General features: G+C 35.6%; 1 protein-coding gene across 10 annotated transcripts in view; it reads left to right on the forward strand.

Moving 5' to 3' along the window:
* The window catches only part of LOC128212807 (microtubule-associated serine/threonine-protein kinase 3-like), a 123,218-nt gene that overhangs the window by 89,584 nt on the left and 17,550 nt on the right, over positions 1-16,084 (forward strand). For all 10 annotated transcript variants that reach the window (XM_052918129.1, XM_052918131.1, XM_052918130.1 and 7 more), the window contains 3 exons: positions 8,700-8,775; positions 14,071-14,152; positions 14,699-14,868. In XM_052918129.1, the coding sequence (XP_052774089.1) occupies positions 8,700-8,775; positions 14,071-14,152; positions 14,699-14,868 (328 nt within the window). The remainder of the gene's footprint in view (positions 1-8,699; positions 8,776-14,070; positions 14,153-14,698; positions 14,869-16,084) is intronic.

Raw genomic sequence — 16,084 nt, forward strand, 5'->3', positions numbered from 1 at the left:
AAGTGCACAATGTGTGGTCATACTGTGGCTTTAAACATGATATAAAGTAGGATATTAGCAAAGAGACAGTTGTTTAGGTGACACTGAATATAGGAATTTATCTTCTTACAAGATTTCATAAAGATGTCAAAGGCATATTTGTGAGTTGTTCATTATAAGATTGTAAAAAAAAAAATGAATAAACTTGTGGAAAGAAAATAGAGAAAGTGAAGGAAAGAAGTTGTGCCCATTCAAATAAGGAACACTAAGAATATTAAAATAATAGTACAAGTGACTCCAGCCATGTATCTCGGAGTACCAGGAAGGTTTCCAGAAATAGCTGACGACGGATCAGCCGTGCCGCGTCACCGGCGCGCGTCTCTCCAGCTGTGGGCGACGAATTCCTTCGAGAATCTGAGCCTGAGTCATGATGACAGTGTTCTACAGACGCGCAATCGTGGTCGTTCCAAACTCCGCAAAAATAAGTGTCTCTCTTGGCTAGGTAGGCATTTATGTCTGGTTAAACACTGGTGACTACTTCATTCTTTAAGAATTTTTAAATGTTATTGCACAAAGAGGCTTTAAAATTAAGCATGTGATTCATCATATACTTTCAACTATTTTATAGACTAAAATGTTAAGATATATAAAGACATATAATCTAGGAAATAAAGTAAAATGATGGATTAAAAAAAATTCTAAAAATAAGTCTGAATCAGCGTGATCTAATACACTATCCTTTTCAATTGATTCAAGCACTTGAAAAAACATAATTAAACAGGGATTGACATGCATATATGCACATTGTTAAGAGATACTGTCAGTTGAAGGCTTGTTCTCTCTTGAACATAGTTTATTTTTTATATTCATTGACATTAAATTACCGGCTTTCAAGCCCATCTATGGATTATGTATATATGGGACTTATTCTATTCTTGGCTATATTATACATCATCCTACACATTCACATTGTAGCCAAATACAGTTTTTTTTCCTCTGCCAGTTTCTTGAAGGGAAAATCTCTACATTTTACATATTACATACTAATTTTCCATGTAAGGCACTGTCTTGATTCTCTCATAGAAGTTGTTGATTCTATTTCAAAGATAAATCTTAGGGAGCATAGAATAAGAAGTGATGCAAGTTTCTCAAAAGTTCAAATGATTTGACAGTCTTCTCCATTTGACTGATATGTGTGCTTGATATGCATTGAGAAAGGTCACAATTACTTATTTGGGCAGATCCAGGATTTGACATTAGAGGGGGCTCAATTTAGGGCTGTAACCTTTGATTTGCACCACTCCCCCAGAACTGAAATTTATTTGGTTTAAAGTGTTGGCAGGGGGATTTGGGGGTACCCCCAAGAACATTTTAACAATTTCTGTTCTGAAATGGTGCATTTTGGATGTATTTTATTTCTCTTTTTATCATATATTGAAATAGTATCCCCCCCCCCCCCTGAATCCACTTTGGTATGCCTTGGCTCAGTCAAGAATATTAAAAAAAAAATGTATGGAATGCTGTTTTAACATCTTTTTATATTAGAACCTGTTCAATACAGTTCTGTAATTACACTTCCAAAGTTCACATTACCATGTGAATAAAAAAGTTTCCAAGAAAAATCTTTGATATGCGTTGATTCAATTTGCATCCCAAAATCTCATCATTTGATAGGACTTCTTCTGTCTGTATGGTAATTTAAATTTCTTACAAGACTGATCGTTAATCGACCATTGCAAATGTTTGCACAAAACATACCCATGTCAACAACTCTATCCAAGTGATTGTTCTAATTGATTTTCAGATACAATGTTAGATATGCTTTGATATAATGAGATGAACAGTTAGTCACCACACTACAGAAAATGATTTAAATGCTTGAGATTTAAATATAATTTATGTTTAGCGAGTTTTTGCACTATGGTGACAAGTTGACGATTTTGGGATAAACCTCAGTCGTTATTGATATTTGTCTGTTGTGGTCAGATATGGTTCTGTAGGCGCACACCTTCTCATCAACTTGAAGATGTTTTACAATGTTGGCGTGTAAGAAAACAAATGTATCAAGTAGATTTGGTTTGAAAGCTCTTACAAATAGTTTCAAGTTCATTATAGTTAAGTTAGGGCTCTTGACCAAACATTTGACGAAAAGAATACAATCTTGGTTGACAAAGCAGTTATGATACTTTCATAACAATATAACAAACATTAATTTTTCTTCTTTATATTCTTTCATTAGAAGCAATATTTCAAAAAGAGTTTTCTGGAAAAAAAATAATTTAGAGTTGTCTGGTGGTTAAGGTTCCACCCATCAACCTTGGCTTAAATAATTATTACAGTAGAAACAACAAGGCCCCATAGTTAAATTAAGTTTAAGAAGCTGGAGAAAGGCGATGTTAGAATATATTAAAACTGTAACAACTGGCATAACCATGATAATAAATGAGCCTGGGAGAAGATTATGGAACTTTTAATACAACTAACAAGCACCATGGGAACATTATTGAACTTATAATTGAACTAACAAGCCCCATTTCCATGTTGAAATATTGGTGAGTTATGCCCCTCATATAATGCACCAGTCAATTTTAACTACGACCCCCCCAGATATGGGGGTATACTGGGGATAGCGGGAGAAATGGGCCTTGTTTTTACCTTTCAAGTGAAACCGCAATGCCAGGTGAATGTGGTGGTTTTGTCATTGTGGGGATTTTACCAGCAGGGCGGGAATTTTACCCGGGCTTGGCTGGACCGAAAGTCAAAGTCCCCACTATTCCCCGGACCTGGGGGCCGTGGTTATGATTGACTGGTGCAAAACTATGAAGTATGGATGTGCATTGAAACCCACTTGTTAGCTCATTTCTTTTTGAAGACAGAGGTACTGTGCTAGGTACTGTGATATCCTTGGTGTCATCATCGACATTGATGTGCAAAAACTTTAACCATGGTCATGACTCAAAAAATCTTCAAGATATTCAAATGGAACTTGATATACACGTTGCCAGAGAAAATATAAACATATTTATCAGTGCCCATAATGCTGGCTTTAAATATTATGTTGGTATTAAAAGTAATACAGACAATCGTTCCCTATGCGGTGATTTATTTTCTGAATTTATATAAGTGTCACTCCTGTCATTATTACATTATAAACAAAGTTTTCACTTGTAGACAAATTTAGATTGAAACTGTCATGAGGTATGGAACTTCGTGTAACTTTCACAGTTTCTATGACTTCTATCACAACTATGTGTTAACCATTCAAATACATATGCTTGAAAACAAAAATCATATTCAGAGGTGTTTTTTTGCTTTTTGGAATGGGTCAGGAGCCCTCCCAAAGGAGATTTTTGTCAGTGAAATGAACTTTTTGATATGTACTTATATGACTTATTCCAAATTAAAATGTCTTATAAATGTATGGTTGTGTCTTATATAATTAAGATGCACAATCCAATTAAATGACAGCATATTGTAGAAGAAAATGCCTCAATCTTGGCTATATTTTGTCCAATTTTAGTCAATCTTTTCCTTCATATTAAGGACAGTCTGGAGGGGAAAACATACTTTTAAATTTAGGGAATGGGGTCAAAATTTGGGCCAAAAGTCACTAGAAAGACAGCCCTGGTATTCTCTGGCTTATTTGTCTGTATTTATACCAAATGCAGTACTGTAAAGATAATCATTGTAACTAAAGTTCATACTGTTATTTGTAACCTTAATTTCAGGAGATAAAATCCAGTGAAATCTGGTCCTCTGAACCCTGGCTGCTGTATAACTGAGTATATATTTCAACTTGCCCCACTTGTCTGACATTTGTTTACTATATATTGTCTAAGCATAACTGGTGAAGATAATTAATTGATTATGAAAGACTTAATTATAAATAGAAATTGTTTAATATGACAAGCATATTTTAGCATTGTTTATGGTGTGTTAAAAAAGTGTGCAGGCAAATATATTCAAATTGTGCAAAGTTAGATAACAAATTATTTAAATCATGCTGTTTGTTTGGAGTGTGAAAAAGTTGAGAGCGAAACGTAAAAAAGCCCAAAAATTCTTCAGGCGCTTAGGAATATTTCGACTAGATACTGGTTTGTCATTCTCCGCTTGTAAGTACAGTCTTGCATGGTTGGATTTGGGTTCGACTCCTTTTTTTGTAATTTGTAATTTCCTCATTAAAATACTTAGTTGGTAATGGAAGTTTCAAAAGTTGATTCTAAGGAACTTCATTTAGTTTAAATTTTCATCGTTAGTATCTTTAGAAGTCAAGAGCTACAAAAAATATTTCAGAAATTAGTCTCACTGGTTTGAAATTAGCTACATTACCGTACACATTGATAGTGCCAAAGCATGGAAGTAATTTCCTCATGTTTCAGCCTTGAAGCAATTTCATTCTGAAACAGAATAGCAGGAGTAGTCTGAGATCTAGAAAAATAAGATGAATTGGAACAGTTTCTACCACTGTATTTACTATTCGGTCAATGGGGTAAATATGGAAATTGGAAGCCACTTACAAGAACATGCCTGCAGCATCTTGGCAATTGATAGATTTTCTGTCAGTTCTACTTCATGTGATGAGTGGCCCTCTTGGCTAGTTCTATGTTGACATCTGTTTGCTAAGCAAGTGGCTCAGGTTTGGCTTTGTTTACATCTGTTTGCTAAGCTAGTGGCTCAGGTTTGGCTATGTTGACATCTGTTTGCTAAGCAAGTGGCTCAGGTGTGGCTATGTTGACATCTGTTTGCTAAGCTAGTGGCTCAGGTTTGGCTATGTTGACATCTGTTTGCTAAGCAAGTGGCTCAGTTTTGGCTATGTTGACATCTGTTTGCTAAGCAAGTGGCTCAGGTGTGGCTATGTTGACATCTGTTTGCTAAGTTAGTGGCTCAGGTGTGGCTATGTTGACATCTGTTTGCTAAGCTAGTGGCTCAGGTGTGGCTATGTTGACATCTGTTTGCTAAGCTAGTGGCTCAGGTTTGGCTATGTTGACATCTGTTTTCTAAGCTAGTGGCTCAGGTTTGGCTATGTTGACATCTGTTTTCTAAGCTAGTGGCTCAGGTGTGGCTATGTTGACATCTGTTTGCTAAGCTAGTGGCTCAGGTCTAGCTATGTTGACATCTGTTTGCTAAGCTAGTGGCTCAGGTTTGGCTATGTTGACATCTGTTTGCTAAGCTAGTGGCTCAGGTTTGGCTATGTTGACATCTGTTTGCTAAGCTAGTGGCTCAGGTGTGGCTATGTTGACATCTGTTTGCTAAGCTAGTGGCTCAGGTCTAGCTATGTTGACATCTGTTTGCTAAGCTAGTGGCTCAGGTTTGGCTATGTTGACATCTGTTTGCTAAGCTAGTGGCTCAGGTGTGGCTATGTTGACATCTGTTTTCTAAGCTAGTGGCTCAGGTTTGGCTATGTTGACATCTGTTTGCTAAGCTAGTGGCTCAGGTGTGGCTATGTTGACATCTGTTTGCTAAGCTAGTGGCTCAGGTGTGGCTATGTTGACATCTGTTTGCTAAGCTAGTGGCTCAGGTGTGGCTATGTTGACATCTGTTTGCTAAGCTAGTGGCTCATGTGTGGCTATGTTGACATCTGTTTTCTAAGCTAGTGGCTCAGGTGTGGCTATGTTGACATCTGTTTGCTAAGCTAGTGGCTCAGGTGTGGCTATGTTGACATCTGTTTGCTAAGCTAGTGGCTCAGGTGTGGCTATGTTGACATCTGTTTGCTAAGCTAGTGGCTCAGGTCTAACTATGTTGACATCTGTTTGCTAAGCTAGTGGCTCATCTTTGGCTATGTTGACATCTGTTTTCTAAAATAGTGGCTCAGGTGTGGCTATGTTGACATCTGTTTGCTAAGCTAGTGGCTCAGGTGTGGCTATGTTGACATCTGTTTGCTAAGCTAGTGGCTCAGGTGTGGCTATGTTGACATCTGTTTTCTAAGCTAGTGGCCCAGGTGTGGCTATGTTGACATCTGTTTGCTAAGCTAGTGGCTCAGGTGTGGCTATGCTGACATGTTTGCTAAGCTAGTGGCTCAGGTGTGGCTATGGTGACATCTGTTTGCTAAGCTAGTGGCTCAGGTGTGGCTATGCTGACATGTTTGCTTAGCTAGTGGCTCAGGTGTGGCTATGTTGACATATGTTTGCTAAGCTAGTGGCTCAGGTGTGGCTATGCTGACATGTTTGCTAAGCTAGTGGCTCAGGTGTGGCTATGTTGACATCTGTTTGCTAAGCTAGTGGCTCAGGTGTGGCTATGTTGACATCTGTTTGCTAAGCTAGTGGCTCAGGTGTGGCTATGTTGACATCTGTTTTCTAAGCTAGTGGCTCAGGTTTGGCTATGTTGACATCTGTTTTCTAAGCTAGTGGCTCAGGTGTGGCTATGTTGACATGTTTGCTAAGCGAGTGGCCCAGGTGTGGCTATGTTGACATCTGTTTGCTAAGCTAGTGGCTCAGGTGTGGCTATGTTGACATCTGTTTTCTAAGCTAGTGGCTCAGGTGTGGCTATGTTGACATCTGTTTGCTAAGCTAGTGGCTCAGGTGTGGCTATGTTGACATCTGTTTGCTAAGCTAGTGGCTCAGGTCTAACTATGTTGACATCTGTTTGCTAAGCTAGTGGCTCATCTTTGGCTATGTTGACATCTGTTTTCTAAAATAGTGGCTCAGGTGTGGCTATGTTGACATCTGTTTGCTAAGCTAGTGGCTCAGGTGTGGCTATGTTGACATCTGTTTTCTAAGCTAGTGGCTCAGGTGTGGCTATGTTGACATCTGTTTTCTAAGCTAGTGGCCCAGGTGTGGCTATGTTGACATCTGTTTGCTAAGCTAGTGGCTCAGGTGTGGCTATGCTGACATGTTTGCTAAGCTAGTGGCTCAGGTGTGGCTATGTTGACATCTGTTTGCTAAGCTAGTGGCTCAGGTGTGGCTATGTTGACATGTTTGCTAAGCGAGTGGCCCAGGTGTGTCTATGACAGCTCTTATATAAGTGAAGAGTACTGTTGTTATTTCCTCCCACTGTAGAACAACTTAAGATGTCATTCATTGCAGGTCTCACAGCATTTTAGGGTAAAAAATTACTCCTTTAGCAAATATCCCATCAAGCGGTGGGGGCAAAACTCACCTTTAAGATCCAAAATGTTGATTAAGTCACACCTGATGATGTGACGGGGCCATAATGTGCCAGCAGACCTTTATTAACTTAAAAACAGCGTTATTTCCTCCCAGTGGCAAGTCAATGTTTAAATGATGAATGAAGTTGTATCTTTTAATGAAAATTTGTCCATTATGTAATTCCACTTTAGGAATATCTGTCGAAACCACTTAAGTCTTTTGGGGATTCTTATAACAAAAAACGTTGTTTCATTCGTAATTCTTCACTTAAAAAAGTATAGGCTAAAGTAGTTTTTAGAAAGTTTGCTTATTGTCACTGATATATGATCAATGAATCATTGATATATCAATAAAACATTCATTTATAAAGATCAATTATTGCACTGTCAATATATTATGAACACCTGAACTCATCAGTTATTTGATCAGCATTCTTCTGTTTGTTTTCCGGATTTTGTGTACTTTTATTGAAATAATAATGTTCATCTATTCATGCATGTGCAAGTGAAGAATGTTTCAGATGTCACTATTTTCCTGTGACCAGAAAAATGAAATTGCTTTAAATTTTGTTCTTTGTTTGTGTGAAAGCTTTAGTGTGAGAGCCATTTTGGTTACTCAATATAAAAATAGAGATTTCTTCGTTAGAGACTCAAATAAGCAGGCTTGAGACTTAAATAATTGCAATGAATTATTAAGGAGGGATATTAGGTGCAGGTGAATAGTTGTCCACCACTCTCGGAAAAGGTTTTTATAATCCCCACAAGGGACACTTACAGCCACTCAAAATAGGCAAAATAAGTACTGCTTTTTATGCCCCCACAAAGTGGCGGCATATAGGGTTGCCCTTGTCCGTACGTACGTCTGTCTGTCTGTACGTACGTACGTCCCGAAGATTGTTTCCGATCTAATTCTTGAAAACCGTTTGTCCAATCCTCACCAAACTTTAAACACATGTTTGTGACCATAATATCTTGATCAAGTTCGATAGTCATGGAAATCGCTTTAGTCATTTAGGAGTTACGGCCCTTTTTTGCCAAAAATACTTCAAAAATATATGTTTCCAATCTTATTCTTGAAAAGTATGTGTCCAATCCTCACCAAACTTTACATACATGATTGTGACCATAATATCTTGATCAAGTTCGATAGCCATGGAAATCGCTTTTGTCATTTAGGAGTTACGGCCCTTTATTTGCAAAAAAAGACTTGAAAAATACGTCCCGAAGATTGTTTCCGATCTAATTCTTGAAAACTGTTTGTCCAATCCTCACCAAACTTTTAACACATGTTTGTGACCATAATACCTTGATCAAGTTCGATAGCCATGGAAATCGCTTTAATCATTTAGGAGTTAGGGCCCTTTATTTCCCAACAATACTTAAAAAATATCTTATCCGATCTAATTTTTGAAAAGGATTTGCCCTTGTGCAGATTATCCTGAATAATCATTATGGCTTATTTTCTGTGACAAAAAATCGAAGTGGGGGCATCCGTGTCCTATGGACACATTTCTAGTTTACATAGGAAACAGACTCAAGGTTGGTCAAGTATGCTGCCAGCGGCTTTCCTTATCCAGCTTAAAGAAATAAGTGTGAATATAGAATTAATAATTATAAGATTTTTGTGTATTTTTAGGGAGCAGTCCCCATGACAGCCCGCGGAACCTCTCACCCAGTACCCATGGCAACTTCCAGTTCCAGAATGTCAGAAGGTATACCCTACTTTAATACATAAAGAAAATTTTAGGTACATTTTTTAACTAGGAGATTTTAATAAAAAAAATGGATGTGCAGCCAAGATAACATTTCAAGAAGATGTCATTGATAGGGATTGGCTACTTAAGGCCTCTTTAACCCTTTAGCGCATGTATACGAGATAGGCCGACATAGCTCATTACCAGATGTATACGCATTTGGCCGACCGTATCCATTACTGGATGTAAACGCATGGCCCGCATATTTCAATAGGGTCATTTCAATATTTCAATTTTGCATCTTTCTTTTTGTAAACAATATCCCGGATGTTTATAAAATTAAAGTTTAACCTTTTGTGTATTGATTTTCCCTTGAAAATATCGTCTGCTAAATTGAGAAGGTGTTTATACTCCCAATCGCAGGTGTGATATCCCATTGTGACGTAATTAGACCACGAGCTAAGTACTGTATGGAATTTCCCCCAAATTCATTGATGCGTAAATTATTAAATATATTACGTCAGTTCATTTTACCATTGAAATCAATTGAGATTATATTTACTTAAAGGTAATATTTTGTTTACAAACAAAAGAAACAATTAGTAAATGAGAAAATGATGGGTAAATTTTCTGTGAAGATTATATAATGTCCATCATAGTTTTGGCTGTAAAATAGGTCATGTGCAAGCGTTTTGTTTGATCTAGATCTTTTTATTCATACCGGAAAATCATTTATCGGCTTCCTTTTTTGTAAACAATTTTATGAGGGGGTAATAAAGTTAAACAGACACCTTGGACTGGATCTCTCAGCTGGATGACACCGGATATTCCTGACATATTTCTGTGTACTAATACACAAGAACATAAATTGTCCGCTTTTTAATCCAGATGGGTCTTTTTTATGATAGGGGTAATAAAAATTAGATCGATCCCAGCATTTTATTACCCTTTGATTTAATGCAATTATGACATTTCAAAGAAATGTTACAAATCCATCTTGAAAATACATTCACAGCTGAAATAAAATAATTTAATATTTCATCATTGACACCATTTATTAGATAATTTAATTATCTATAAAAAATGAATTCACATAAAAAAGATTTGGACACAATTATTTGGAGTAACATTGATTTTAAGGTCATACTGCTGTATTCATGTTCTCATTTTCAAATATCCAGAAAAGTACCTATGCAGATAAGGACTGCTTATCAGTAAGATGGCTATTGACTGGGAGGTGTAATCTGGCCACTTGTCTATGTGCTAAAGGGTTAAAGTGTGTTTTAAAAATATAGTTTAAAACTTTTAACGCGTTATACAGAAAATTACTTCATTCTCCAATTATGAAAATATGTTAATATAAAGCCTAATAATAAAAGCCTACCTATCCTACCTGTTTCTGAAAACAATGTAACCCTAACCAAATCAATAGTTTTTGGCCTATTTTTGCAAAATTATTGACAAAATAACATTTTGAAGAGTCTTTTGAAGCATTTTATGTCACAGCAACAATCTGATTCAGTATTTATAAATATTCAATATTTGTAAATATAAAAAAAGAGACTTAAAATTCCAAGAATCAGAAACTGATTTATTTGAACTGCTGTCCTCTGAGATCTGTTATATTGCGTTTGGCTTTTTTTTGTCAAACAGTGGAATCAAAAAGCTATAAGAAATTGAAAACTTCAACATATGTACTTTACAGCCTTCTTCCCAAGTTTCTGAGAACTATTACATGATGGCATTTTTCTGAAGTATCATTTTACCAGGCAAATAAACATTGAGAGTAAGGGTTTGTACTAAAAAAATGTGCAAAGGATTCAATGTCTTCCAAGGTGAAGAATTGGTGTAAGGAAAGAGAATTTTTTGTATTTTAAAAAACAAAACGACCCCATGCAAAATTTGCAGGTGCCCTACAATAATCATTCTCTCTGTCCGTCTGTTCACATGTTTTATTGTGTTTTCTTTATAATTTTCAAACTGTTGAATCTAATACTTAGACTGAATTATCAGTTATTTACCATCCATCCTATGTTTGTTCCATTTTGAGAATATGGTTTGATTTTTGTTCATTTTTGACATCCTCACTTTTTCCTTATAACTACACTTGCTAATTTTCATTTTTTTTGTCTGAAATCATTTATGAAACTGATGTGATTGATGCGTCTCTGTTTCTAAAGATTTCTTTAAGTGCGATAGACTGTAAATAAGCAATATTGTACTGTAAAATGTCTGTTAGAAGCAAAATAAAATAAATAATTGTTTTGTCAATAATGTGTCTTCAAATTTGATAACTCTACTTTGGATTTAATGCCAATAATAGGCCTTTATTATTTGGCTTAGAAATTCTGGTTAAGGTGTTGCGTCCAAGCACACATAGGTTAATATCTCAGCAACTACTTGAGGTATTGCATTGAGACTTTATACAATGGTACTCAAATATCCAACCTACTTATTTAACCAAGTTTGATAACTCTACTTTGCATTTAATGCCAAAAATAGGCCTTTAATATTTGACTTAAAAATTCTGGTTAAGGTTTTGTGTGCAAGCACACATAGGTTAATATCTCAGCAACTACTTGTGGTATTGCATTGAGACTTGATACAATGGTACTCAACCATCCAACCTACTTATTTAACCAAGTAAGATAACTCTAGTGTGCATTTAATGCAAATAATAGGCCTTTATTATTTGACTTAGAAATTCTGGTTAAGGTTTTGCATGTAAGCACACATAGGTTAATATCTCAGCAACTACTTGTGGTATTGCATTGAGACTTGATACAATGGTACTCAACCATCCAACCTACTTATTTAACCAAGTAAGATAACTCTAGTGTGCATTTAATGCAAATTATAGGCCTTTATTATTTGACTTAGAAATTCTGGTTAAGGTTTTGCGTGTAAGCACACATAGGTTAATATCTCAGCAACTACTGGATGAATTGAATTGAGACTTTATACAATGGTATTCAACCACCCAAGCTAATTGAATAACCAAGTTAGATAACTGTGTATTGCAAATAATGGCCCTTCATCAGGGTTCTCAATAAGAACCGGCCGCCGGCCAAAATGACCGGTTCAAATGGCATTTGGGCCGGTTCAAAATCGCCTAGTAACAAAAATTAAAAGTTCCCAAATCGTTTACAATTTAAATTTTTAAAATCCGTCAACGAATAAAAAAGTTATTGCCTTTTAAATACGACGACTTGATTAGCGTTCGCCTGGTCCCGCATATTTCTTTACGGCGCCGTTTAATAAACTTCACTAGTCCGTGTAGATAGACGATTGATAAAACGCTTGGAAGTAAGCGTCTCATTCTAGTAAAAATGAAGAAAAGAAAAATACATATCTTTCACCCTGTGTCGAATGAGTATAAGATAAAAATGAAATAAAACAGTTGCATTTATGAATTTTGTGTTCTGTTTATTGTTTCACGTTCGATTTCCACCGTTTATTTTGTTTGAAGTTTTGATCGTTGTTTATTCCGTACAAGATGCATTATTACGAAGATTTGATAAGGAGGTAAGTTTACTCTATTATCATTATCATTATTCTGTATGAAAAAATCGTAGCAATATTAAAGACTCACCAAATATAAAGTGGGTTGGGTAAGGTAAATTTTTAAATTTTTGCTTAAACTTCAATTTTAATACAAATTTGCAACTACATGATGTCAAAATTAGACAGTGTGTCCCATTTATAAGAAAACATTTTGATTGCAAGTGTTTTGAACAAAACAAAAAAATGTAAAAAAGATAGTGTACTTTTGATTTCAGTTGCATTTGCAGCAAGCTAATCATCGACTAATTTTTTATTGAAAGTGAATTGTTTCCTTTTTTATTTTAAGAGACATTGATGTAAATTTTACTGACATTTTAAAACTGTCATGTCAGTACCAAGTTAAAGTGGTATTAATGAAATGTAAAATGTGCCATTTCCTGCATTTTTATATTATTTCAGGCAGTACTTGTTGAGGGGGAGGGGGACTACTACTCGTCCAGTTCATCAGATGAGGGCAGTGACATGTGTTAATAACAGGGTTAAGCGTAATGAATACTGTTCTTATTAATTCAATGTGCCTTATGTATTTTCACAGTACAATTGCATTGTAGTTTTGTTAATACATTGTATATGGTGTTGAAAATACAATTTTCAAATGGATATTTTGTTGTTGAAATTTGGTAAATAAATATAATTGCATTATGATATATATAGATCCTGATACAACTACTGCTCTGCAGTACTTGTATCTGCATATTTAGGGGATATTACTTATAAAATTGCACTTGAAAGGGGTGATTTAAAAGGCATTCAAATAACCCCAGAATGCAGGAAATGACGCGCTCACATAAAAAAAAAAATTTACCCCCCCCCCCCCCCCCCCCCCCCAATTTGGGCCTGTTACTTTTTATAAACGGCCTGTTCACTGAAAAGTTATTGAGAACCCTGCTTTATTATTACACTTAAAAATTCTGGTTAAAATTTTGCATGTAACCACATTTATGTTAATATCTACGCACATCATGTATTGCATTGAAATCTAATCTAACAGTGATCCATGCATGTTTGGCCAAAACTTTTCAATCCTTTCACTGAAAAGCGGCAGAATAGTCAAGCGCGCTGTCTCTGTGACAGCTCTTGTTGAATGTAAGTCTCATGGGAATATAGATGCCCTAAGTCGAAGATGGTCCCTGATAAATTGGACTGAGAAATGGTGGATAGTGGCCTTTAAAAGCGATAAGAATTTCTGGACTAGTAAAACAAAATCAGAAATTCTGGAGACAGTTCTTTTGGATTACTGGAACAGCCAATCATGGTCCATTCAATGATCGTTTTCTTGACTTGATGTCATACGATGCAAATTGCTAATATGTTACATTTAAATAGCCCTGAACAGTGGAGAAATCAGCTGAAAGAGAGACAATAAAATACCTCATACAACATTGTATGAAATGCCATAGAGAAACCTTTGGGACAGATGCTTGCTAGACTTTCACAAAATATAAGCATTGAACTTTTAATAATTAAAGTATTTATATCTATCTTATTATGTTGACTCATGCATTTACATCATTGAATTATTATGTTAAAATGCCATTAGAATAAAAAAAAGTGTATTGTAAATGAAAGACATCTTATGTAAACAGTTTGCTATAAAATCCAAAATAAGTTTTATTATCTTGATATTTTTTTTAGTTTGAGACAAGTGTGCCATTCTGTCAACGAGGCTTGAAATTGGCAACAGCAGTTTATACAATAAATTTTTTATGTTCTTTAGCTCACATTGATGACACCGATTTTGTTTTTAAGGGCGGATGGTCGTCGTTGGTCGCTGGCCTCTCTGCCTTCTTCTGGATACGGAACAAACACTCCTGGTGGATCCAGTGTCTCTGTATGTATCATACGAGAAATCCTGACTTTTATTATAAGCCTATACACTCCTATGTTCTTAATAATAGTAGGTAACAGTCTGAGCTGGATGCTATACAGGTCAATGGAATGAGGTCCTATAAGTATGCTATTTGTCTGGTTTTGTCCTAAAGCCATAACACTGTAGAATATGCTTAGTTAAAATAAAAATGCAATATTATTTGTCATGTGCCATAAATTTCCTGGTTGGTTGTCTTGTATTTCCATGGCAACAAGTAATTTTCAATATGAATACTAGAATGATTTGTATGTGGTTGCTAATGTTTGTTTTTTTAACAGTGAATGTTTCAATTGATTATAGTATGTTGGTTATAATTACCATGGACAACCAGTCAGCAGTTGACATAGAAAGAACATTCTGAGACAGTGGCGGTAAATGAATGAGCTATTCTCTTTCAAATTGACATTGTTCCAATTAACCGATCCTTTAGAACATGTTTGTATGGGTATCTGAATATCTGGTTTTAATGGAGCCTCACATATTAATCTCTTACCTTGTCTCCCACAGTCGCAGTACTCGTCCCAGGAGCGTCTTCACCAGTTGCCGTACCAGCCGACGCAGGAGGAGCTGGGCAACCTGTACAAGCACATGTCCAGTTACGAGGGTAGCTTGAGTGTTGATGAAGATGGCCGCCAATCGCCCCTTCAGTCCTTCAGGCCACGATCCCGAAGTCTTAGGTATGGGGATGGGTCATGGCCCTGTTATAGTAAAGGCATGAAGTAGATTTTTCTGGGACATAGGACAATTTGCTTGGTTTTACAATAATATTCTTAGAACCTGATAGTATTATTAGAGTTTAGTGTTGAGGAGGATAATTTGCTTCTAATGTTATGTTTTACTGTGATGAAGGTATTTTTGATATCTATATTTTTTTTATTCAATTCAATTTAAAACCAATAATATTAAAAGCATAAACTTAAGAGGCCAATAAAACAGTTATTTAGCATCATCTGATACCCCTGATAGGCTGCTTTGCTATGCTTCATTGTGTACCACTGGGGATTTTGCCTTCTCCAAAGAAAGCAATGTGGAAATCTGACTCTCACATATTCACAGACACTCATACTAATGTGTTCCTGTAGGAAAAATATTCTAGGGAAAGCTCAAATTGAATTCAGCCCACCTGGTCACTAAAAATTTTAAAACGGCCACCTAGACCACTCAAGGTTATTAAATAGTATTTAATTGTAGCATGCGATTTCATTGGAAGAAGAGTTGTCTTCCCTGTCCTCATGCATATTTATATAAATAAGATTTTGTCAGTCAAATCTCCCATTAACCATTTTTCGAGCTTTAATTTTAGCTTAATCCTGATAATTTTGTTTCTACATGATGTCTTGTTAATGGTAATATATCTGTTACAATTAATGAAATAATTTCTTAAATATTAAAAGCAAAGTTATCGAAAAATGTTTGCAACCTGTTTGTGTTTTATTTATCCTAGTTCGAATGATGGAGTATTTTATCATATCGTAGTTATCTGACAACCTGTAATTAATAGGTCTGTTTTACTGTCTACAAATCTAAACAAAGAACTTCAACAACAAAAAATAGAAATGTTTATTCAAGTTTACATTTTTATTTATACTTTTTATCTATATTAAATCATGATATCTTGCAATTGTAATATTTTACCAATGTTATGCAATATGTAGCAAAGGTGACATGATTGCATTGACTCTGAGCATTTCTATTAATTACATTGTCGAGGAATATAATATTCAGTGTATCCATATCGAGGGGTAAAAGCAAAAAGGTTCTAACTTCTCCTTTATTTGATGTCACATAGAACCTTTTCGCATTCAACCCTCGATATGCAGTGTAGCAGTTTTTATGTAATGATAAATCACAGTCAGTTTATATACCCTTTTTAATGGAAAAGCATAGTATTAT

The sequence above is a fragment of the Mya arenaria genome, chromosome 13 (assembly GCF_026914265.1).
Source record: "Mya arenaria isolate MELC-2E11 chromosome 13, ASM2691426v1".
NCBI lineage: Eukaryota > Metazoa > Mollusca > Bivalvia > Myida > Myidae > Mya > Mya arenaria.